Source organism: Ranitomeya variabilis, chromosome 4 (assembly GCF_051348905.1).
Source record: "Ranitomeya variabilis isolate aRanVar5 chromosome 4, aRanVar5.hap1, whole genome shotgun sequence".
Classification (NCBI taxonomy): domain Eukaryota; kingdom Metazoa; phylum Chordata; class Amphibia; order Anura; family Dendrobatidae; genus Ranitomeya; species Ranitomeya variabilis.
The window spans coordinates 714,802,084-714,827,963 of NC_135235.1; the positions used below are offsets into that span (position 1 = coordinate 714,802,084).

Sequence of the window (25,880 nt, forward strand, 5' to 3'; positions counted from 1 at the left end):
GAGATATTGAAATGAGAGTTTGTTTGGACAGTATACCACAATTATAGTGATTGAAGAGATTGCTAAGACCGGCACAATAGCAACATGGATGAACATGCACCGTATCATGCAGCACACTATGAAGGGGTATCGTTTCCTTATGTATCTGAACTCCAAACCCTGCTATTGTGCCGGTCATAGCAATTTCTTCAGCAGCTAAGTAGTTTGTGTGTTTCAGAGCTCTGAGGTTTGTTTTTTTTTTCATAACTTCTTGATTTGATGACATGTACCTGTTCTTTAACATGCAGCTGAGCCTTATCTGGTTTTGAATATTTTTGGGCTTATTGCTTAACCCCTTTCTGCCATCGGACGTACTGTCCCGTCCATGTGACCTGGGACTTAAAGGGACTGTCCTCCATAGTACACGCCTGCGTAAGGCAAGATTGCCTTGTGCAGGCATGTACTACAGAGGACAGAATGAACTTCAATCCAATATTGCAGCCAGCATGCAGCCAGCGGGTAAGGAAAGGGTGAATCAAACACCCAAAAACCCCGCCCCTATGGCTGAAGATTGTTCCCTCCAAATTCAGGTGACAGAGTCCCTTTAATTCCCATGGACGGGATAGTATGTCATACCCGATCAGCCGCGCTCACAGGGGGAGCACGGTTAATCACAGCCGAGTGTCAGCCGATTATCACAGCTGACATCCGGCACTGTGACCGCTCCTGGCACTTTAACCCCCGAAACACTGCGATTAAACATGATCACAGCGTTCCGGTGGCATAGGGAAGCATCACGCAGGGATGGGGCTCCCTGCGTGCTTCCCTGAGACCCTCGGAACAATGCGATGTGATCGCGCTGTTCCAAGGGTCTCCTTTGTAATCCTCACTGCAGACCCCGGATCCAAGATGGCCGAGGGGGTCCTTCCGGGTCCTGCAGGGAGGTTGGCTTGTGAGCAAAGTGTCAGATCAGCAATCTGATAATATATAGTGATGTCCCCTCGTGGGGCAAAGTAAAAAAAAGTTTAAAAAAAAAAAATTACACTGTAGAAATATTTTTAAAAAAAATCCTAAATAAAGAAAAAAAAATATTGTTCCAATAAATACATTTCTTTATGTAAATAAAAAATAAATAAAAGTACACCAGTATCGCCACTTCTGTAACGACCCGACCTATAAAACTGTCCCACTAGTTAACCCCTTCAGTGAACACCGTAATAAAAAAAAAAAAAACCACACGTGGCAAAACACGATGCTTTATCATACCGCCGAACAAAAAGTGGAAAAACACGCGGTCAAAAAGACAGATATAAATAAACATAGTACCGCTGAAAACGTCATCTTGTCCTGCCAAAAATCGAGCCACCATACAGCGTCATTAGCGAAACAAATAAAAAGTTATAGCCCTCAGAATAAAGTGATGCAAAAATTATTTTTTATATAAAATTGTTTTTATTGTATAAAAGCGCCAAAACATAAAAAAAGATATAAATGAGATATCGCTGTAATCGTACTGACCCGAAGAATAAAACTGCTTTATCAATTTTACCAAACGCAGAACGGTAGGCACCCCTCCAAAAAAGAAATTCATTAATTGCTGGTTTTTGTTCATGCTGCCTCACAAAAATCGGAATAAAAAGCAATCAAAAAAGTCACGTGCCCGAAAATTGGTACCAATAAAAACATCAACTTGTTCAGCAAAAAACAAGACCTCACGTGACTGTTGACCAAAATATGGAAAAATTATAGCTTCCAAAATGTGGTGACGCAAAAACTATTTTTTGCAATAAAAAGCGTCTTTTAGTGTGTGACAGCTGCCAAATATAAAAACCCGCTATAAATAGTAAATCAAACCCCCCTTTATCATCACCTTATAGTTAGGGAAAAATAATAAAATAAAAAAAATGTATTAATTTTCCCATTAGGGTTAGGGCTAAAGTAAGGGTTGGGGCTAAAGTTAGGGTTGGGATTACATTTACGGTTGGGATTAGGGTTAGGGGTGTGTCAGGGTTAGGTGTGCTTAGGATTATGGTTGAGATTAGGGTTAGGGGTGTGTTGGGAGTTAGGGGTGTGGTTAGAGTTGGGATTAGGGTTAGGAGTGTGTTGGGGTTAAGGGTGTATTGGGGTTAGGGGTGTGGTTAGGGTTGGGATTAGGGTTAGGGGTGTGTTCGGGTTAGGGTTGGAGTTACAATTGGGAGGTTTCCTCTGTTTAGACACATCAGGGGCTCTCCAAAAGCAACATGGCATCCGATCTCAATTCCAGCCAATTCTGCGTTGAAAAAGTAAAACAATGCTCCTTCCCTTCCGAGCTCTCTTGTAGGCCCAAACAGGGGTTTATCCCAATATATGGGGTAGCAGCATATTCAGGACAACTTGGACAACAACTATTGGGGTCCAATTTCTCTAGTTACCCTTAGGAAAATAAAAATTTGGGGGCTAAAATTCATTTTTGTGGGAAAAAAGATTTTTTATTTTCATGGCTCTGCATTATAAACTGTAGTGAAAAACTTGGGGGTTCGAAGTTCTCACAACACATCTAGATAAGTTCCTTTGGGGGTCTAGTTTCCAATATGGGGTCACTTGTGGGGGGTTTCTACTGTTTAGGTTCATGAGGGGCTCTGCAAACGCAACGTGACGCCTGCAGACCATACCATCAAAGTATGCATTCCAAACGGCGCTCCTTCCCTTCTGAGCTCTGCCATGCGCCCAACAGTAGTTTACCCCCACACATGGGGTATCAGCGTACTCAGGACAAATTGTACAACTTTTGGGGTCCAATTTCTGCTGTTACCCTTGGTAAAATAAAACAAATTGTATCTGAAGTAAATTTTGTGTGAAAAAGTGAAATGTTCATTTTTTTTTTTTTTTAAACATTCCAAATATTCCTGTGAAACACCTGAAGGGTTAATAAACTTCTTGAATGTGGTTTTGAGCATCTTGAGGAGTGCAGTTGTTTAGAATGGTGTCATGGATCGCCCCAAAGCAGATTTCTCTTTAAAACATTTCCCACATTCTGAACATGAAAAAGGCTTCTCACCTGTGTGAGTTCTCTGGTGCTTAACCAAATCTGATTTGTGGTTAAAACATTTCCCACATTCTGAACAGGAAAAAGGCTTCTCTCCTGTGTGTAATCTCTGGTGGCTATCAAGATACACTTTCCGATTAAAACATTTCCCACATTCTGAACATGAAAAAGGCTTCTCCCCTATGTGAGTTCTTTGGTGCGTAACCAAAGCTGATTTCTGTTGAAAACATTTCCCACATTCTGAACATGAAAAAGGCTTCTCCCCTATGTGAGTTCTTTGGTGCGTAACCAAAGCTGATTTCTGTTGAAAACATTTCCCACATTCTGAACATGAAAAAGGCTTCTCCCCTGTGTGAGTTCTTTGGTGTATAACAAGATTCCACTTCTGGTTAAAACATCTCCCACACTTGGAACAAGAAAATCTATTCTCTGCTGTGTGAATTTTTTGATGCTTAAGAAATGATTCTTGGAGGGGAAAATGATTTCCATATTCTAAAAGTCAAAATGGTTTCTTTACTTCAGGACCAATTTGTTTTTTTAATGCTTATTTTGTGACTTTGATTTTCCTTAGTAGTCGGTAATGAATCAGAAGACAGGACCTGTTTCAAAAGATCAGACGACAGATCTTTGCTGTGAAGGGATGATGGTATATCTGGAGTAATGGCATTCACTTCAATTGTATCCTGTGGGATCTCAAGATTATCTGATTTAAAAACTGAAGATGTCAGCTGCCCCTCTGATTGCCTGGTGCAGTCATCTGTTAAAAATAAAACCAATTAGTTTTCATAAAAAAATCCTTGAATTTTACATATTTTAACATTTGTACGTAAACTATCCACAACATGACAAGTTATGTTGAATACGTAATTATTCACTAAGACAATGACAGCTCACAGTCTAATAGAAAACCTCATAGGATGAACCAGTAGAGCGTTGTGTTCAACTGATTGTCCATTCTGCCTCCGAAATATAGAGTAAAAAGTCACCAAACAATGTTATGTTGAGGAAAATTACACCAATAAACCTTCTACTCATCTCCCAAAAAATCAATTCCATCATCTGTCAGTGAAAAACAGGTTTGTACATTACAAGTGGCTCAAAGGCTCTTGAAAAGCACCATGGCTTCAATACACCAATCCAGCAATATCCGCTCTCCCAAAGTCAAATTTTCCCCTCGCTTCTGAGCCTTGCAGTGTGCCCAAACCATATTTAGCATCCATGTATAAAGCACGTGTAAAGCGCCATGGAATAAATGGCGCTATAAAAATTAATAATGATAATAAATAATAAATTGCTATAGTGATAAGAACCCACTTAATTTACAATGCGTGTGTCTCCTGGAGCACAATCTGGGCACTGTGTGTTGGGTAATAAAATGGCATATTTGCAATTTTCACTCTCCAACATCCACTGCGCACTAATTTCTGGAAAGTGGGTCTGGGGTCAACATAGTCACTACTACAATACATTAATCCCCTGAGGGTTATAATTTCCAAAATGAAGTTAATTTATGGGGATTTCTACTGCTCTGGTTTTCTGCCATTTTCTCATATTAGGGCTTCTGCATATGGTATGTCCTATCTCCTCTGGGATCTGCTGCTGTGATGTCTGGTTCTGTTACCAGGCATGACCTTATTCATTCTACATGAGGCACTGGTTAATAGAGGAGACATCAAAAAAAGAAGCTCTGGGCGACGCAGGCTCTGCCCTGCCACTAAGATTAGGGTACCTGGGATTTGTAGTGCCATCCAATCTGGCAGTATGGATGTGTGTTGTCCAGCTCCCTGCTCCAGCCAGTTGGAAAGCACCACACCCTCCTAAAGCTCAAAGCATATTGCTGGACGCTGTCAGATACAGCCTTCTCCTCTGGTTAATTCCTCTGTGCTCCTCTCCAGGCTTGTTTATTTGTTTCCTGTTGTGACCTCGGCTCGCTTACTGACTACTCTTGTGTCTTCTGATTTTGTATTTTCTCTGCTCTCCTGGTACTGACCCGGTTACCTGACTATTCTTGCTACATCTCACATCACATAACAGAAGGTAACACCATGGTCAAAGCCTAGGGGTCTCTGTCTGGCTAAGATCAGACCCAAGTAGAAGGGTTAAAGTATGATGAACAAGGCAATCCCTGGGATCTGTAAAATGGAGTAGATAGCGCCAAGTCCTTTCATGGTGGACATCTTTTGAGCTGCCAGGTGACCACGAACAGTGCCCCCAATGCATCGTATCCACAAACTATTTCTGCAAGACCTGCAGTCAAATAGCTAAATAGCTTCTTAACCGTGCCATGTGCCCAGACAGTAGTGTACAATTGTATATAGGGTACTGTCACATTCAAGAGAAATTGGAAAATAATCTGTAAGGTCCATTTGTTTCCTATTATCCTTTGTGAATAATTCCAAAGTTATCACTACAAAGTGACACACATCAGGTTCGAAAAATTGGGTCCTGATTAGGAACAAAAAAGGACTGCAGGAAGTGGTTAAGTCAAAGGATTTGAGCAGTAACTACTGTAGTCAAAAACTGTGACTAAAGACAATAACACATTTACTGAAATAATCAAACTCAACAGTCTTCATCAGTAATAAATGAGTAACTAGTGGTGAAACCTCTGGGGTAATTAGAGTATGGGGCTCTTTCAAGCTAAACTATTATAAGGACCAATGGTAGATGTCACATCAGTTTCAAGAAGAAATATTAGACATTCAAATACTTTTTTTATAACAGTTTAGAGCTGATGTGTCAAAGTTTGGATGGAGGAGAATGTTGAGGTCTAGAGGCAAAATGGTGATCACACGATTGTGATACAACCGGGCTATACAACCGATAAAGCAGCCATAGCCGGTGACTAAGAAGAATCTGTGACTTCTCTGCATTTAGTGGATACTACTTACCTGGGTAGTCATATGTAGGAATCTCATCTTTACACCGCTCATCACCCCTCATATATGTCTCTGTAGTATTAATATAGGTCAGATCTTCACCCTGAAACAAATATTGTAAAAGTCACAGACAGATGAAAAGAAAAGATAGTCACGTCTATGATCAGCTCTAATCCTGCCATTAGTTCCGCCATCAGAGCATTACAGCCCTTACTGGCGAATAGGGCCTGGCGAGCAGAGGGGACCCGCAGCAGGTCGCCTCTTCTCTTTGGGCCCCAGAGGCTCAACTGATCAAGAAAGGCCATACGGGCCCCTGGGCCATCAAGGGAGGCCGCCATGACGGGATCACATGGGAACAGCCAGCGCCACAGGGGGGGGTTAATAAGCATTATGGGGTTAACACGGGCTGCGTGGTGAGTTTTTTTTGAATTTGGGAAGGGGAGGGATCAAACAGGGGAGAACAGGAGGAGCTGTGGGGGCGGTGAGCTTGTCGGGCGGGAAAAGAGATAACCGCCTATTACACCTCGGTCACTTCACCGGAGCATTCACTCACCTGCCTGTTTGTGAGAGAACGAAGCTTCGGTCTGCCGACATGGAGGTGGACGCACTCCTGCAGAGCCTCCAAGACGCGGCCAGCACGCAGGGTACTGCGTGGCTGCAGCAAAACGTCAGCAGCCTTCTCCAGGGGGTGGCGGCTGGATCTCCCCAGGTCCCCATCGGAGGGCGCCGGCTGCGGCGGTCCCGGCCGCTGGCACGCCTAAGCCCTGACGTCCCCCCTCGGGCCCGACGCCGAATTAGGAGCCCCTCCGGGGACCCTCCAGCTAGTGGCGCGTGCCGCGGGATCACAGGGTCCCGAGGGCGAGCTGGGAGGAATCCTGGCACCCAGCGGGGTCCGCAACAGGGGGAGGCGTCGGCCTCCTCCTCAACATCAGGAACGCGCAGAGTGTCGGGACCAGGAACGGCCGGAGCCTCTGTGTCAGGTGAGCCGGCTCGGCGAGTGGCAGACAGGAGATGCCCGATACGGGGGCCTGCTCCACAGGCGCCTCAGCGGGGGGTGCATCGCGGGCGGCTGTCAGCCGGCTCTAGCAGCGCCGTGGTTCCGGCTGCAGTGAGGGACAACAGAGGGCCGAGTGTAGCGCGTGTCCCGGGGCCGCCGGTCTGTGCTGCGCAGACATCAACCCCCCCTTCCACAAGCAGTGACCATCAGCGGCGGCAGTCCCCGGATAATGCAGGCTCCTACTCCCCGGCACAGACTGTCGCAGGTCCTCTGGGAGCGTCAAGGAGAGCGTCTATCAACAGCTTTCACATGGATCATGGAACATCAGACCACGGAAGGATGACAGAGGACGGGAGATTACATCAGGCTACTGGATCGTCGGCTGCCGGGTCCACAGCGCTCGGGCAGCTTGGTGAGGACACTTCTTTATATTATCCCCCTTTGTTGACTTTGCCTGGGAGTGGTAGTCAGGATGGGGTTCCTGGGGGGGTCAGCGGGGGGTTAAATATGCTTTTCCACAGGCTGAGAGAGTTAGCTTTCCTGTGGGGTTCTGGGGGTGGTCAGGTTGTTGCCTCCCCATCTACTGCTTGGTTGGGTGGTACGGGTAGGATCTCTGGGCAAGGGGGCACGCTTGGGGAGGTCTCTAATGTGCCGGCTAGGGATGTATCGGCGGGAAGTTTAAGGAACGAGGGTGGGGGGGCCAATACGGCCATTTCCTCAGCTACGGTATCGGCGCCTAGCCATGCAGGTGACACGGAAAAAGATGATACAGTGAGGTTAGATGATACCGCACGCGGTGAGGTCTACGTTTGTTTCGAAGGCCCTTTAGGCGCTCATCTTAAAAGCGAGATTAGGGAAAAAATATGGAAAGGGGAGTACGTGGAAATTTTTTCTTTGTTGCCCCTGGAACGGTTTAACTTAGACAGGCCGAGATGAGATGAGTCAAAGAAAGAGGATGAAGAAAAGAGGAGGTACAGATTGATTCCGCAAACTTTTACAAATTGGCTTCAGGCATTTGCCATTTTGGCCAGTGTAATAGGTGAAAAGGCTCCCGAAAATTGTTCAGGATTATTTTGCTATATGGACGCTATAGGTGAGGCTTACCGAGTGTATGGTGGTTTAGGGTGGTTGAGATATGACGAACAGTTTCGTCAGAGGAAGGCAGTCAGGCCTAGCATTCGGTGGGACCATAAGGATATAGCACTTTGGATGCGGGTGATGGTACCATCCAGAACAGGGAATAGCACTCAGTCCTTTCCCGGGAGCGCGGGGGGCTATAGCCAGTGAGGACATCCAACGGCCATGCAGAAGGGTTTGTGCTTCGCATTCAACGAGGGGTCTTGTAGATTTGGCGCAAAGTGCAAGTTTAAACACGAGTGCACAATCTACGGTGGCACACATGGATCATCGAAATGTTTCAGGGGAGGCAGACAGAGGAGCGGAGGGAGTTGAAAAAAGGGGTGACACCAATTCGGCTGGGAGAGATGGTGCATTATCTAAATAGATACCCAGATAGGATGGTGGCGAGGTTGTTGGAAGACGGTTTCAGGGACGGTTTTCGAATCCCATCTGTTAATGCGGCAGCAAATTTTTCTAAAAAGAATTTAAAATCGGCTAGTTTCCTGAGGTTGTGACGGAGAAGTTAGAAAAAGAAGTCAGTCTTGGCAGGATGGCAGGTCCGTTTGATTGTCCTCCCCTACAGAATTTGAAGGTATCGCCACTAGGTATAGTCCCAAAGAAAGAACCCAATAAATTTAGGATGATACATCATTTGTCCTTTCCTAGGGGATTGTCCGTGAATGACGGCATTGATCCGGAATTGTGCTCGGTGGTTTACACTTCTTTTGATGCAGCTATGCATTGGGTTCGGATGTGCGGTCAGGGAGCCAAGTTAGCGAAGACAGATATTGAAGCGGCGTTCAGGCTTCTACCTGTCCATCCTGATAGTATGCATTTGTTAGGGTGCTATTGGAATGGAGGTTATTTTGTTGACCGTTGTCTTCCCATGGGGTGTTCCCTATCTTGCGCGTATTTTGAAACCTTCAGCACCTTTTTGGAATGGGTGGTAAAAGACGTGTCAGGTTTAAATGCATGTATACATTACCTGGATGATTTTTTGTTCATAGGGGAGGCTCAGACTGCTGACTGTTCAATACTATTGCATTCAATGGAAAAGGTTGCTAAGAGTTTTGGGGTCCCATTAGCTGCAGATAAGACAGTGGGCCCAGTTACTGTTTTGAGTTTCTTAGGTATCGAAATTGATTCGTTGGAAATGGTTTGTAGATTACCAGCGGAAAAAATTGGCGAGTTGCGTGAAGAAGTGTTGAGGGAGCACAAGGCGAAGAAATTGAGATTACGTGAGGTACAGTCGTTGTTAGGCAAGTTAAACTTCGCTTGTTGGATCATGACGATGGGCTGAGCAAATTGCAGGAGGCTATCATTGTCAACAACAGGTGTAAAATCTCCCGTTCATTTTATTAGATTGAGAAAAAAGAGTTACGAGATGATCTTGCAGTTTGGGCGAGATTTTTGGAGGATTACAATGGTAAGTCCATTTGGATTGAGCCGGTAATAGATGCAGACGCTTTGGATCTGTTTGTCGCAGTATTCGACGGATGCGGTTTCGGATTGTTTTTTCAGGGTTCTTGGTTGTTGGCCGAATGGCCTGTTTTTTGGAAGGAACACGGGTGGTCAGCAAATCGTGTGCTGACGCACTTGTTTCCCATTTTGGTGGCCTTGTCGTTATGGGGCAAGGTTATCATGAACAAAAAGATACGTTTCCCATGTAGGTCAGAAAGCGAGGCGAGGGTGATAAATTCATTGTCAGCGGATTCCCCATTAGTGGTTAAAATTTTGCAACATATGGTCTTTTTGGGTTTATCGTATAACTTGTGGATCGTAGCCGAAGTCAGGTCATTGGAGAGTAACCCAGTTGTTGTCGCTCTCTCATCTCCAGGAGGAACGTCTTCGAGAGCTGGTGCCTCAAGCGAAAGCAGCGGGCATGGAGTGTCCGGTAGAGTTGTGGAATCTGCCTGGCGGGCTTTAGATGGTTTATTGGTGAACTCTCTATCTGTCAGGACCTGGAAGCAATATGATCATGCATGGAAGGTCTGGGAAGATTGGAACGGTTGTATAGGGGAGTGTTTACAGGATGAACCCAGATTGCTTTTGTTGATTGGACACCTAAAAGAAAAGGGTTGGTCCGTTTCTAAATTGAATAAGATGCTAGCAGGGCTAGCTTTTGGTTTTAAGGCAAGGGGTGTCAAGGATGTGACAAAATCGTTTTTGGTGTGTCAGGCGTTAAAAGGGTGGAAAAAGGGTTGGAAAGTCGAGGACTCGAGACGTCCGGTTTCGTATGAGGTGCTTTTGGTTTTAGGCGCACAGTTGCCGACGGTATGCTTATCGCAATGGGAAATTGACCTTTTCAGAGTAGCTTTTGCATTAGCCTTTTTCGGTGCATTTCGCCTCGGGGAGTTGGTCAGCCCCTCCAAATTAATGAAAGGGGGTGTACGGAGGGAAGATGTTAAGGTGTTTGGTGACAGGGTAGAGATTTTACTGCGGTCTTCTAAGACTGATGTTTGAGGTAGAGGGTGCAAAGTGTCTTTGTTTGCGGTTCCACGTTCCATTATGTATCCAGTATTGTGCGCAAATAATTTCATTAAACGCGAGGGCGTTTTATCCAACCCCTTTCTGATACACGAAGATGGGTCTTTTTTGTCGCGATTCCAGTTTATCGCAGTGTTTAAACGGTGTTTGGCAGCTGGGGGTATTTCGTCCACAAATTACAGTGGACACTCGTTTAGGATTGGGGCGGCGACTGAGGCGGCCAGAAGAGGTCTAGGTGAAGAAGCGGTCAAGAGAATTGGTCGGTGGGAATCAATCAGATTCAGATCTTACGTCCGCCCGGATTTAGTGGATTAGGATTTATATGCGTTGTGAAGGAATTTTTCTTAATTACATTTTTTGTTGTTTGTTTTAGGCAATACATCCCGTTTGGTCTGGATTTTAGGACATTCTTTTGTGTTCTGGGCGGCATTGAGGGCAGAGGTTCGGCCCGACGGGCGGCAGCTGGGGTTCCAGAGAGATTCTGCGACGTTGCGTTGGATCGGGAAGCGCGGGATGGTCTGGAGTCAATTCTTGCCGGAATTTCACCGATTTGTACGTTTAGACCGGGCCCTGGATTTGGTGGTGGTGCATTTGGGTGGAAATGATTTGGGGAAAAAACCTTACCGGGAACTCATAAAAGACATAAAATTTGACATGTTGCGGTTGTGGGCTTCGTTCCCAAGGTTGATTGTTGTGTGGTCTGACATTGTCCCTCGGAAGGTGTGGCGCGGGGCTAGGTCGGTTGAAGGAATAAACAAGGCAAGGATCAAAGTGAATAGGGCAATTTCACGTTTCAGGTCACGAAACAGAGCAGTGGTTGTTCGGCACGTTAATTTGGAATCCGGAAAAGGGGAATATTGGAGGTCGGATGGGGTTCACTTGAATGCGGTGGGGACGGACATGTGGTGCTTGGCCATTCAAGAGGGCATTGAAACCGGGCTGAAAGTTTGGAGGGACATAAATGTTTGAGGTGTCAGAACATTTATGTTGGTGGCGGGGGAGGGAGGTCCTCGGAGTTGGTGGAAAGGGCGTTGGAGGATTGCAGGGGGGGGGGATCTATATTGGTCCTGGACTCCCCCGGAGTGGATTATGAGTGGATGTGGCCAATCAGTCGGTGGAACGGATAATTATGGGACTTGGTATTTGTTGGTTTTGGCCGGGCTAGTCATTAGCTGCCTCCGAGCTGGTGCTTTGCGGCTGGGGTAAGACTAAGCCTGGAGGCCAAAAGGAATATTAAAGGTGAACTTTGGAAATACTTAATTTGGGGCTTCGAGGACCATCCCTTCCGAGTTTGGGTTGTTGTTTTATTTTTGTAATTGTATGTTAATAAAAAAGGCTGCTGTGGCCATTTAATCCAAGATTTGGTGTTATGTAATTTTTGGGTATTTTATTTAATGTTATTATAGGTTGGGGGGGTGGAATAGATAAAAGTTGTGGGAAATAGGGTATAGTCATCACAGGCGCTTGTGAGTCAAGTGTACCCCACACGTCATGCATCGTCAGACGCACGGCAAGTTAAAATCTGTTGCCTTGCGGGAGATCATAAGCTGGCAGCTGATGTCAGAGGGCACGTTGCCAGCGTATAATGACACTCACATATGATGGTACACACCTCAGATGTATCAGGTGGAGGACACCGCTGGACCTCAGCCAGGTCAGGATAAACTTTTTTTTTTGTAAAGCTGCAGTATGACGCTGCATTATACTACTATGGGGGTGCATTATACTACAAAGTGCATCATACCACTATGGGAGGGCATTATACTATGAGGTGCATTATACTATGAAGTGCATTATACCACTATGGGAGGGCATTATACTATGAGATGCATTATACTACTATGGAGGTGCATTATACTACTATGGGGGTGCATTATACTACTATGGGGGTGCATTATACTACTATGGGGGTGCATTATACTATTATGGGGGTGCATTATACTATTATGGGGGTGCATTATAGTACTATAGAGGTGCATTATATTCCTAAGGGGATGCATTATTCAACTATATATGACTATGGGATGCATTATACAGATGCAGAGTTTTTCTATGAGTGGGCAGTGGTACTGTGGAAGGTTCGAGAGTTGGAGACGGAGCTGGGGGGGTGTAGCCTGGGCAGAGTCCCAAGTGGGCCCGAAAGTTTTGCCAGTATGGGACACCGAAATTCCTGGTGGCAGCCCTGCCTGCCATCTGCACCGTTCTCATTACACAAGTATAAAACATATAATACTGGTGAATAAAACAAGACCGAGCACAAGACCTTCACAGCCGTCTACACATCAGAGGGGAGATCTCATGACACCTTCTCTCCATCTACCTGATGATCCTGAGGAACATTGGGATCTTCTGGTTTATAGTCCTGTGGAAGAAGAGGATTGGGACATCTCTCTGGTGTTGTCCTCCTACTGGATAGAACTGGAGGAAGCACATACAGGGACTGAATTCATTCTTTACCTACAGATAATTATAGGCCGTATGTATTTAGTCCTGTCTATTACCTCGTGATGTGAGGGGCTGGGGAACCTCCATTATGATGTCCTTGTATACATCTTTGTGTCCTGCTAAATACTCCCACTCCTCCATGGAGAAATAGATGGCGACATCCTGACACCTTATAGGAACCTGACACACACAATGATACCGTTATAGCCAGAAACCTTCACAGTGTTACTGTATAATGTCCCAGCATTCCCAGCAGTGTCACCTGTCCAGTCAGCAGCTCAATCATCTTGTAGGCGAGTTCTAGGATCTTCTGGTCATTGATGTCCTCATGTATCAGGTGAGGTGGAGTCCCCATGACTGGGCTTAGGGGTCTTCCCAATCCCTCAGACACAGGGTCCTGACAGCATTCACTAGAGGTCTTCTTCACTACTGTGTAATCCTGGTTATGGAGAGACACATTAATAAATCTCACTACAGACATTTCCAGAGTCCTCACCTCTCCAGTTCTGTCCATCTGTTATTCCCATAGATAAGAATGATGTAATGTGATGTCATCAGAGTCTCTCACCTCTCCAGTAAGCCGGAGGAGGATCTCTAGGGTGAGGTGTAATATCCTCTCCGCCATCTTGTCTCTGTCCATATCCATCCTTAATGGGTAAATCAGGAAAATTCTCTTACATAGAAGATCCGATATTGTAGAGACCTGAATGAGAAGAAGATGAGCCGATGTAACATCATAAAAATCCTGTGTAATAATACAATTACTGGAGATAATAAGGGAAACACATGAGTGATTATTTTACAGTATTTAGTTTTCTTCTTTACATCTACTAATAAAACCTATATACACGGCTCAAAAAAATAAAGGGAACACTAAAATACCACATCCTAGATATCACTGAATGAAATATTTCAGATGCAAATTTTTATGCGTTACATAGTGGAATGTGTTGAGAACAATAAAACATAAAAATGATCAATGTAAATCAAAATGAATATCCCATGGAGGTCTGGATTTGGAATGATACTCAAAATCAAAGTGGAAAATCAAATTACAGGCTGATCCAACTTCAGTGGAAATGCCTCAAGACAAGGAAATGATGTTCAGTTGTGTGTGTGTGTTGCCTCCTTGTGCCTGTATGACCTCCCTACAAGTCTGGGCATACTCCTGATGAGGCGGCGGATGGTCTCCTGAGGGATGTCCTCCCAGACCTGGACTAAAGCATCCGCCAACTCCTGAACAGTCTGTTGTGCAACGTGACGTTGATGGATCGTGCAAGACATGATGTCCCAGATGTGTTCAATCAGATTCAGGTCTGGGGAACGGGCAGGCCAGTCTGTAGCTTCAATGCCTTCATCTTGCAGGAACTGCTGACACACTCCAGCCACATGAGGTCTGACATTGTCCTGCATTAGGAGGAACCCAGGGCCAACTGCACCAGCATATGGTCTCACAAGGGGTCTGAGGATCTCATCTCGGTACCTAATGACAGTCAGGCTACCTCTGGCGAGCACATGGAGGGCTATGTGGCCCTCCAAAGGAATGCCACCCCACACCATTACTGACCCACTGCCAAATCGGTCATGCTGAAGGATGTTGCAGGCAGCAGATCGCTCTTCACGGCGGCTCTACACTCCGTCACGTCTGTCACATGTGCTCAGTGTGAACCTGCTTTCATCTGTGAAGAGCACAGGGCACCAGTGGCGAATTTGCCAATCCTGGTCTTCTGTGGCAAACGCCAATCTTCCTGCACTGTGTTGGGCTGTGAGCACAACCCATGAGGAAATCACAGCTAGAATAAGTTGTAAAAACTGTACTTAAAAAATTACCTTTAATTACGTCTTAACGCAGTAAGGTGATAACAAGGACCACTACCACCATTTTAAAGATACCAGGAGGTGCCTGTACCCATCACTAAACTGAACTGTTCCTACCTACCAGCGGAGGTTGGCACCCTACACCTGTGCAATGGCGCCCCCGATCACTGGCGACTGTCCCTCCTACCCCTATCCAGCCCTGTGGGATGGGGAAAGGAATAGGAGTAGAGATATTGAAATGAGAGTTTGTTTGGACAGTATACCACAATAATAGTGATTGAAGAGATTGCTAAGACCGGCACAATAGCAACATGGATCAACATGCACCGTATCATGCAGCACACTATGAAGGGGTATCGTTTCCTTATGTGCTTGCACTCTGAACCCTGCTATTGTGCCGGTCATAGCAACTTCTTCAGCAGCTAAGTAGTCTCTTTATACTATGTATACTTTATTCACTCCTGATGAACCTTGAAAGGGGAAATGAGTGTGTTTCAGAGCTCTGAGGTTTTTTTTCTTTTCATAACTTCTTGATTTGATGACATGTACCTGTTCTTTAACATGCAGCTGAGCCTTATCTGGTTTTGAATATTTTTGGGCTTATTGCTTAACCCCTTTCTGCCATCGGACGTACTGTCCCGTCCATGCGACCTGGGACTTAAAGGGACTGTCCTCCATAGTACACGCCTGCGTAAGGCAAGATTGCCTTGTGCAGGCATGTACTACAGAGGACAGAGAATGAACTTCAATCCAATATTGCAGCCAGCATGCAGCCAGCGGGTAAGGAAAGGGTGAATCAAACACCCGAAAACCCCACCCCTATGGCTGAAGATTGTTCCCTCCAAATTAAGGTGACAGAGTCCCTTTAATTCCCATGGACGGGAAAGTATGTAATACCCGATCAGCCGCGCTCACAGGGGGAGCACGGTTGATCACAGCCGAGTGTCAGCCGATTATCACAGCTGACATCCGGCACTGTGACCGCTCCTGGCACTTTAACCCCCGAAACACTGCGATTAAACATGATCACAGCGTTCCGTGGCATAGGGAAGCATCGCGCAGGGATGGGGCTCCCTGCGTGCTTCCCTGAGACCCTCGGAACAATGCGATGTGATCACGCTGTCCAAGGGTCTCCTTCGTAATCCTCACTGCGGATCCAAGATGGCCGAGGGGGTCCGTCCGGGTCCTGCAGGGAGGTTGGCTTGTGAGCAAAGTGTCAGATCAGCGATCTGATAATATATAGTGATGTCCCCCCGTGGGGCAAAGTAAAAAAAAAGTTTAAAAAAACCCCCCGCCGAACAAAAAGTGTTAAAACACGCGGTCAAAAAGACAGATATAAATAAACATAGTACTGCTGAAAACGTCATCTTGTCCTGCTAAAAATTGAGCCAGCATACAGCGTCATTAGCGAAACAAATAAAAAGCTATAGCCCTCAGAATAAAGTGATGCAAAATTATTTTTTATATAAAATTGTTTTTATTGTATAAAAGCGCCAAAACATAAAAAAAAATATAAATGAGATATCGCTGTAATCGTACTGACCCGAAGAATAAAACTGCTTTATCAATTTTACCAAACGCAGAACGGTAGGCACCCCTCCAAAAAAGAAATTCATGAATTGCTGGTTTTTGTTCATGCTGCCTCACAAAAATCGGAATAAAAAGCGATCAAAAAAGTCACGTGCCCGAAAATTGGTACCAATAAAAACATCAACTTGTTCAGCAAAAAACAAGACCTCACGTGACTCTGTTGACCAAAATATGGAAAAATTATAGCTTCCAAAATGTGGAGAAGCAAAAACTATTTTTTGCAATAAAAAGCGTCTTTTAGTGTGTGACAGCTGCCAAATATAAAAACCCGCTATAAATAGTAAATCAAACCCCCCTTTATCATCACCTTAGTTAGGGAAAAATAATAAAATAAAAAAAATGTATTAATTTTCCCATTAGGGTTAGGGCTAAAGTAAGGGTTGGGGCTAAAGTTAGGGTTGGGATTACATTTACGGTTGGGATTAGGGTTAGGGGTATGTCAGGGTTAGGTGTGCTTAGGATTATGGTTGAGATTAGGGTTAGGGGTGTGTTGGGAGTTAGGGGTGTGGTTAGAGTTGGGATTAGGATTAGGGGTGTGTTGGGGTTAAGGGTGTATTGGGGTTAGGGGTGTGGTTAGGGTTGGGATTAGGGGTGTGTTCGGGTTAGGGTTGGAGTTACAATTGGGAGGTTTCCTCTGTTTAGACACATCAGGGGCTCTCCAAAAGCAACATGGCATCCAATCTCAATTCCAGCCAATTCTGCGTTGAAAAAGTAAAACAATGCTCCTTCCCTTCTGAGCTCTCTTGTAGGCCCAAACAGGGGTTTATCCCAATATATGGGGTAGCAGCATATTCAGGACAACTTGGACAACAACTATTGGGGTCCAATTTCTCTAGTTACCCTTAGGAAAATAAAAATTTGGGGGCTAAAATTCATTTTTGTGGGAAAAAAGATTTTTTATTTTCATGGCTCTGCATTATAAACTGTAGTGAAAAACTTGGGGGTTCAAAGTTCTCACAACACATCTAGATAAGTTCCTTTGGGGGTCTAGTTTCCATTATGGGGTCACTTGTGGGGGGTTTCTACTGTTTAGGTACATGAGGGGCTCTGCAAACGCAACGTGACGCCTGCAGACCATGCCATCAAAGTCTGCATTCCAAACGGCGCTCCTTCCCTTCCGAGCTGTGCCATGAGCCCAACAGTAGTTTACCCCCACACATGGGGTATCAGCGTACTCAGGACAAATTGTACAACTTTTGGGGTCCAATTTCTGCTGTTACCCTTGGTAAAATAAAACAAATTGGATCTGAAGTAAATTTTGTGTGAAAAAGTGAAATGTTCATTATTTTTTTTTTAAACATTCCAAATATTCCTGTGAAACACCTGAAGGGTTAATAAACTTCTTGAATGTGGTTTTGAGCATCTTGAGGAGTGCAGTTTTTTAGAATGGTGTCATGGATCGCCCCCAGGTGTAGGGCAGTGGGGTACTCGGTACCGGGTCCCTCTGTCTCGGTTCTGGGGATGTCACAGTGGCCCGACCCGGTCCGTGGCCCTGCTAAGGAGCGCCCAATTAAAGGTATAGTTTGTCAAGTGTTTGTGACGCCACCTGTGGTATTCGGTCAGGGTGACCGATGCTGCTAGGGGTCCGCTGGGGTGATGGAATGGCAGCTAGATGTTATACCTTCCCACAGGTGAAGTATGTCCCCAGGGCTTCCCTTAATGAGTAAGGTGGTAATGGTGGGTGTTGTAAGGCACGACGAGGACACAAAGGTTGCAGTCTCTTTACCTTTTACTGAAGACTTCAGCGTCCACAGTCCAGAGTACCGTTCACAGGGCTGGCTGAGTCTGGCCGGTCTGAAGGCACATCCAGAGTTCCCTTTGCAGGTGGAAATCAGTAGCCTTCCTACTAGCGCCTGTGTGTTGTAGTACCTCCCTGCTGAGCACCACGGGATAGTCCTCACATCTGTCGTGTATATTTCTGTTTCTCTCTCTCCCCGTCCCCCAGATGGTATGGATAGGACGACCCATATGATGGGGTAGGCCTGGAGCTATTTTATAGGGACCCTAGTGACGCCCCTCTCCCACAATTTGCCTCCGTTGTCTTCATTAGGTTAAAGGTTGGGCAGCCAACTTGGAGTTAACTGTCCTGCCATTGTTTGAAGTAATGCGTAGAGCCAATTACTCCCTCGGTGTTCCGGCCACCGGCTACGCGCCTCAGAAGGATGTTGCCGATCTTAAGGCAGGACTCCTCCTGGTATTAACTCCTTGTGCTGTGATCTCGTTTCTCACTTCTCCACAATATACTTCGCTTCTTGTCCTTTGTTAGGATGCTGCCACAATGAGGTGCAGGCGCAGCTCCGTAACGTTCTATCTCTTGCTATGTCTCTGTCAGGATCCCACCCGACAGGGACCTCTGTCTGCAGCTCAGATGTTCCTCCTTCTCTCCCTGTCTGCCTAACAGGTCTTCTCTGGGTCTCACCCAGGCAGCTTCTCTCTAACTTCCTATCCAACCCCCAGTTTTACCCGAGTGTGAGGAGTGGCCTGATAGAACCCTTTGCTCCCCCTTGTGGTTGGAGTGTGAAGTGTAGTGTGTGACTGATACCTGGTCAGGTGAACTCCTTTAATACCATCAGACGTAATATCACTCCCCCTGATGGAAGAGCGACATTACTGCAACGACCAGGACTCTGGGGCGCTGCATGTCACACTTGGGTATTTTCTATTATATCGATCCCTCAAAGTGACTTCAAATGTAATGTGGTCCCTAAAAAAAAAATGGTGTTGTAAAAATGAGAAATTGCTGGTCAACCCTTATAACTCCAACAAAAAAAATTTGGGTTCCAAAATTGTGCTGATGTAAAGTAGACATGTGGGAAATGTTACTTACTTTGTGTGTGACATATCTCTGTGATTTAAGGGCATGAAAATTCAAAGTTGGAAAAAAATTTTCCACAGCTAAATGCAAGTAATGTTGAGGAAATTTTACCACTAACATGAAGTACAATATGTCATGAGAAAACACTGTCAGAATCACCGGGATCCGTTGAAGCGTTCCAGAGTAATAACCTCATAAATGAACAGTGGTCAGAATTGTAAAAATTGGCCCGGTCATTAACATGCAAACCACCCTTGGGGTTAAGGGGTGAATGCCCTGGGATCATGCAATATTTATGCAGGCTATGATATTTATATATGACATTGGCCAACTGTTTAGTTCCTACTCAGACAGTATAACTATTTGCCCTATATGAGGAAGCGGAACTATATTGATCATTTATTAGTTTGAGCTCACTTGTATGTTAGTTTTGGATAGTAAACTGTTGAGTCTAACATATCATTGCCATCATTGTTAGACTTCACCCCTTCACTGCCCCTCATATGGAAATGATCTTATGGTCTTAGGGTTAGGAGGGACAGCCGTCTGGAGCGGGGGCACCAACAAAATCGTAAATATCATATAGGGTGCCAACCTCCGCTGATAGGCAGGAGATAGATAAGGGTAAGGCCCCTTCAATTCATTTTGACCCCTCATCAAGTCTATATTATCTTTTACAACTCCCTTTATCTTGGGTACGTGAAAATCTAAATATATTTTCACTCACGTGGTTTACTACCCCACATTAAAATTTTGGCAGTAATAATAAAAAAGTAACACATCAATCCCCCACTATAATTGTGGTATACTGTCCAAACAAATTCATTTCATTATCTCTCCTATTTCTTTCCCCATCCCACAGGGCTGGATAGGGGTAGGAGGGATAGTCGATGGGGAGCGGGGGTGCCATTGCGCAACTGTAGGATGCCAACCTCCGCTGGTAGGTAGGAACAGTTCAGTTTAGTGGGTACAGGCGCCTCCTGTTATCTTTTAAATCGTGGTAGTGGTCCTTAATATCACCTTACTGCGTTAAGACGTAATTAAAAGGTAATTTTTTTTTTTAACTACAGTTTTTACACAGTGAATTTTTTTCTGTGAGCACAACCCCCATCTTTGGACATCGGTCACTCAGACCATCTTCATGGAGTCGGTTTATAGCCGTTTGTGCAGACACATGCACATTTGTGGCCTGCTGGAGGTCATTTTGCAGGGCTCCTCCTGTTCCTCCTTGCACAAAGGCTGAGCCCCTTCCACATCTCCTGGTGTACTGGCCTGTCTCCTGCTAGCGCCTCCAGCCTCTGGACACTACGCTGAGACACAGCAAAACTTCTTGCCACAGCTCACATTGATGTGCAATCCTGGATGAGCTGCACTACCTGAGCCACTTATGTGGGTTGTAGAGTTCGTCTCTTGCTACCATGAGTGTGTAAGCACAACCAACATTCAAAAGTGACCAAAACATCAGCCAGATAGCATTGGTACCGAGATGTGGTCTGTGGTCCCCACCTGCAGAACTACTCCTTTATTGAGTGTGTCTTGATAATTGCAAATAATGTCCAGCTGTTGTCTATTCCATTTGCACAACAGCATGTGAAATTGGTTGTCAAACAGTGTTGCTTCCCAAGTGGACAGTTTGATTTCACAGAAGTTTGATTTACTTGTAGTTATAGTCTGTTGTTTAAGTGTTCCCTTTATTTTTTTGAGCAGTGTATTTTAGGCCGCAGACAACAAGCAGTTTCTTCCTCGGAGTCGGTAGCTGAATACGTTGCCTTTAGACTCCTCTTCCATAACGCTAATTCTCGTCTCATTTACCTAAACTGGAATCGGCATTAGCAATACTGCAGGAGATATTCATTACGTGACATGAGAAATAACTACTTCTTGATGAGAATGACATCATCTTCTACTACGGCTCTAGAAACATATTTGTCCAGAGTCCGTCACTGACCCCATCACCACCGGCCGTCTATATGAATGATTCCCGATTCCCTGCACTGTAATCTTCTAGCACATTAGATCACATGTCTGAGTCACACACAGAAGTTTGAGGCTTTTATAAAAACTGTCATGCTGCTGCAGTGCAGTATAACGCAACCTCCACCAGAGGGAGCTTGAGAGGGAAGTGAGACTGCATACACAGAGAAGCACTGCAGAGCAGCAGCATAGGCACCACCAAGTGCCGAGAGAGTGGTCCAACAAGCCGAGTCAAAAAACAACAATAGGCAGAAGTACTAAAGAGATCAGCAATACACGTGGTCAGGAACAAGCCAGGAGTTTCAGCAACGGTCAGAAGCGGATAAGACAGGAGGCAGAAGAGAGTCTGAATACAAGCCAAGTCAGAAACCAGAGTATCAAAACCGAAACGCTGGAAAAAGGGCAGACAGAGGGAGTCAACAGACACGGGGGCAAGTCAGGGATCACAGCAGGACAAACCAAGAGCTACCAGAGTCAGGTTCACACGCCGAAGGCAGAACTATAGCTGACACCGCCAGCAGGATGCATGGGAGCTAAATAGCAAACCTGAACCCAGAATGAGGCAGAGCAAAGTTAACTTGACATGATCCCCCCGGAAAAAGGGCAGACAGGATTAAACCCTGGCACGGATCATGACAAAAAGCTTTTTTGTTTGCACAAACACAGCGGACAGAAATTATCTGATCCCAAAGTCTCCATGTACAGTGTTTTATGGGATTTATTTCTGGCCTTAGGCTTTCCTATATTACAGGGGAAAAAAAAAAACAGATACTAAAAATTATTTTTTTTGACACGCTAAACATTTGTTTTACTCTTTTGGGCCCCAGAACATAGATTTACACTGCAGGGATTGCACAGGGGCGGCTACAACGAAGCCCTGGTAGTTTAACCACTTGCTGCTGCCAAAATCAAACATGGCATCTAAGCAGATGTGACGGAGTTTGGCTGAATGCCCTCCGACCCAAAGTACTCAATAGTATGGGGCGGCCTAGTTACTACGATACTTACATGCCTAATAATGGTGTCTGGGCCTGAAATGTATGACGGTCTATTAGGCCGGGCCAGAGGCAGCGTCCAATAAGACAACCCCTTCTTGATTAATATGTTTGGCCCCGATTATAATAATAAACCCTATACTCAACTCCCGTGCTGGAACCGTTTGCATTATTTAAATGTACCTGTAAATTCTAAATGTACCTGCATTGTTTGCTGAATTAAATAATAAAATTCCTGTAGTAAAACACCCGTTAAAAGTTCCCTCAATAATACAATACACGTTTGCGGCGGCGGCGCTCAAAGAGACAAAGAAAACCCAGATATTGTGCAAAGAAAGTAAACATTTATTTAACCAAAAAATAACTGTTTAGGATCGGGGTCTATCTGAGGGTGAGATGTGGTGGACCTTGGGGGTGTGGAGCTGAGGATTGGGTGGTAGTTGATGAAGGCGTTACAGGGGAAGGGGCAACAAATTAAAGGATTGAATCATGGATGGAACTGGACACATTGGGAGTAGACAACACAGTGTAATCATAGGAATGGATAGATAAACTGGAAGGGACAGACACAAGGGAAGGTAGTGACACATTTGAGAACAAAGAAGCATTGGTAGGTGGGGGTACAGGTGGTGGGTCCAATTTTAGCAGGGGTTTTTTTGACTCCGGGTCTTCGTCCTGGTGGAAATGTTATTAGTTTTGGACCTTTGCTTTCTTGGCCAAGTGGGAGAGGTGGCCTCTGTAGCAGTCTTTCGGTGTGGTGCTGGACTGGGCAGCGTGGTGGATGCTGCTGACTGCAGGGGTAACATAGAAACATAGTTATTAAGGTTGAAGGAAGATTTTAAGCCCATCTAGTTCAAACCATAGCCTAACCTAACATGCCCTAACATGTTGATCCAGAGGAAGGGGAAAAAACCCATGTGGCAAAGAGTAAGCTCCACATTGGGTAAAAAAGGGAATTAGACCTACCGGTAATTCGGTTTCCAGGTAGTCCCTCAGGACAGCACAATGGATGGATGGAGGATGTCCTTCCTTTGACCTATAGCGGGACAGGATCATAGAGAGGTTAAAAGGACCCTCCCACCTCCACCCTCCAGTGTTTTTTCAAAGTACCACAGAAGGATGGAAATAAATGGTCTAAACATGCCCTTACAAACACGTGTGTTATAATCCATTTAACAGCTTCATCTTAATTTTGAGCCATGGTGACTCAAAGGACGAACGATCTCCCGGTAAATTAATCCCGTACAAGCCTAAAAAGAGAAACATAAGGGAGGGAACTAAGGGTGCTGTCCTGAGGGACTACCTGGAAACCGAATTACCGGTAGGTCTAATTCCCTTTTTCCATTACGTCCCTCAGGACAGCACAATGGAGAATACCAAAGAAACTCTCCCAGGGTGGGTACAGAAGCCCAGGAATCAAAGTCCCAGGCTAAAACCAGACTAGATGTATAAATGATATGAAAGATCAGAAAAACCATAGATATCTAAAGAGATCCGCAAAGAAAATCACCGTAGTGAGTGTCTGATATACATCTATAATGGCCAATTTCAGTATGAATGTGGTAAACGAAATAAGCATCAGAAACAAAGAGGGAAATTCACCCATTGTACTCCAATACCAATAATGAACCACAGCAAGTTATTTATTGTGATAGATACTTATAGACATCGCTGCCCCAGAATATGGTTAGAGAACCTTATTGCCCAGCAAAATATGGTGAAAGTCACAGCCACCACACAATGAAGACTGTACCGACCAATAATAAACTGGATGTGCTTATAACAGGAACTATGAAGCAATATAATGCAATATGATGTCCAAAGGCACTATTAAGTAATCTGATTCAATACGATGCAATATGATGCAAAGTCACTATGAAGCGCTATAATGCATATAGCAACTATGAAGAAATATGATGCACAAAGGCAATCTGAAGCACTATGATGCAAACACGAACAATGAAGCAATATGATGCATATAGGAATAATGAAGCAGTATGATGCATGAAGTAACTATGAATCGCTATGGTGCATATAGGAACAATGAAGCACTATAATGCATATAGGAACTATGAAGCAATATGATGCATGAAGGAGCTATAAAGCACAATGGTGCATATAGGAACAATGAAGCAATATGCTGTAATATAATGCACAAAGGCAATATGAAGCGCTATGGTGCATATAGGAACAATGAAGCAATATGCTGTAATATAATACACAAAGTCACTATGAAGCGCTATGATGCATATAGGAAACATGAAGCAATATGCTGTAATCTAATGCACAAAGGCAATATGAAGCGCTATGATGCGTATAGGAACCATGAAGCAATATGCTGTAATATAATGCACAAAGGCATTATGAAGCGCTATGATGTGTATAGGAACCATGAAGCAATATGCTGTAATCTAATGCACAGAGGCAATATGAAGCGTTATGATGCATATAGGAACCATGAAGCAATATGATACACAAAGGCAATATGAGCACTATGATGCATATAGGAACAGAGATGCAATATATGATGCAGAAAGGCAATATGAAGCACTCTGATGCATAAAGGAACCATGAAGCAATATGATGCAATATGATACACGAAGTAACTATGAAGCGCTATGATGCATATAGGAACTATAAAGCAATATGATGCCGTATGATAACCCAGAGGCACTCAATATGTTGCATAGATGTACTATGATTCAGTATCATGCACAGAGACCCTCCATATGATGCATAAAAGCAGTATGATGCAGTATTATGCACGGAGGCACTTGATATGATGCACAGAAAGACTAGGCTATGCTTGAAGGTGCCAAACAAGAGACCAGGCCTACACTTTTAAGCAAAAGAGCAATCTATCAGAGGTCCAGATAAATCTCCACTCTGAACAGTACCTCTCATTTGTCAGACTGACTCCACCCAAAGGAGCTAATTAATGAGCCGCAGCTGGAGGGCAGATTTCATGAAGACAATGTGCTGAATAAACACCTTGTGTCCTCCTACGGACGGAGTAGTTAAGTTGCAAAGAAAAGTGAAACACTTGTTTATTGAACCAAAAAATGGAAAGCATGCTTCAAAAAAAAAAAAAAAAAAAAATCACTCTGAAGACCAATCATAAGGCTCTGTGCAGACAAAACCTGCAACTAACTGAAGTCCAGTCATGAGATGTAGCCTGGACATATGGCCCTACCATAGCCTAGAGGTCCAAGGCCTAGCTGCAAATGGGTTCCAGGTACAGCTTTGACACAAAGGCATGAGACTAGAGTCAGCCCAGAGGCCCAGGCCAACAATGCAACATTTAAACCATGCACTCACCTGTGCTGGCTCCATACCTGCTAGAAGACAGGGGGAGCTGGTAACGCCGAAAGCCTACCGTGGAAGGAAGCGGCGTCCCCATTACTCTTCTCCTGTGCCCCCTTCCGTGTTCCATCGTAGAACGCACGCCAAACCTATGTGCCGGCGCTCCTCTCTGGCATCACTGTAAGCGCCACAGCCTTCTCCACCACACGACATAGAGGTGTTTTGCTGGTTGGCGTCCGAGCCGAGAGCCCCCCACCGGGAGGAAGCGGCTCTACCCAGGAGCCCGTCCGCTCGACTGGTCTCTGGGGCTGAGGGACTCCCCACCGGGGAGTTTCCACCCTGGGCTACTTGACAGGGGGAAGGATTAAACTAGCCGCACGATCCCCCTGAGCCCATTGCACAGGCTGACTGTTGGCTGAGGAACCTCTCAAAGAGGAGTCGGCCACGGTCCACT

The 25,880-nt window shown here is 45.0% G+C and overlaps 1 protein-coding gene across 1 annotated transcript in view; it reads right to left on the reverse strand.

Annotated features, from left to right (window-relative positions):
- Nucleotides 1–3,202: 3,202 nt before the first annotated feature.
- The window catches only part of LOC143769330 (uncharacterized), a 42,985-nt gene continuing 20,307 nt past the window's right edge, over nucleotides 3,203–25,880 (reverse strand). The window contains exons 2-7 of the mRNA XM_077257816.1: nucleotides 13,500–13,634; nucleotides 13,194–13,370; nucleotides 12,988–13,111; nucleotides 12,807–12,904; nucleotides 5,896–5,986; nucleotides 3,203–3,761 (exon numbers count right to left, since the gene is read on the reverse strand). Coding sequence (XP_077113931.1) covers nucleotides 3,523–3,761; nucleotides 5,896–5,986; nucleotides 12,807–12,904; nucleotides 12,988–13,111; nucleotides 13,194–13,370; nucleotides 13,500–13,634 — 864 coding nt within the window. The 3' untranslated portion in view covers nucleotides 3,203–3,522. The remainder of the gene's footprint in view (nucleotides 3,762–5,895; nucleotides 5,987–12,806; nucleotides 12,905–12,987; nucleotides 13,112–13,193; nucleotides 13,371–13,499; nucleotides 13,635–25,880) is intronic.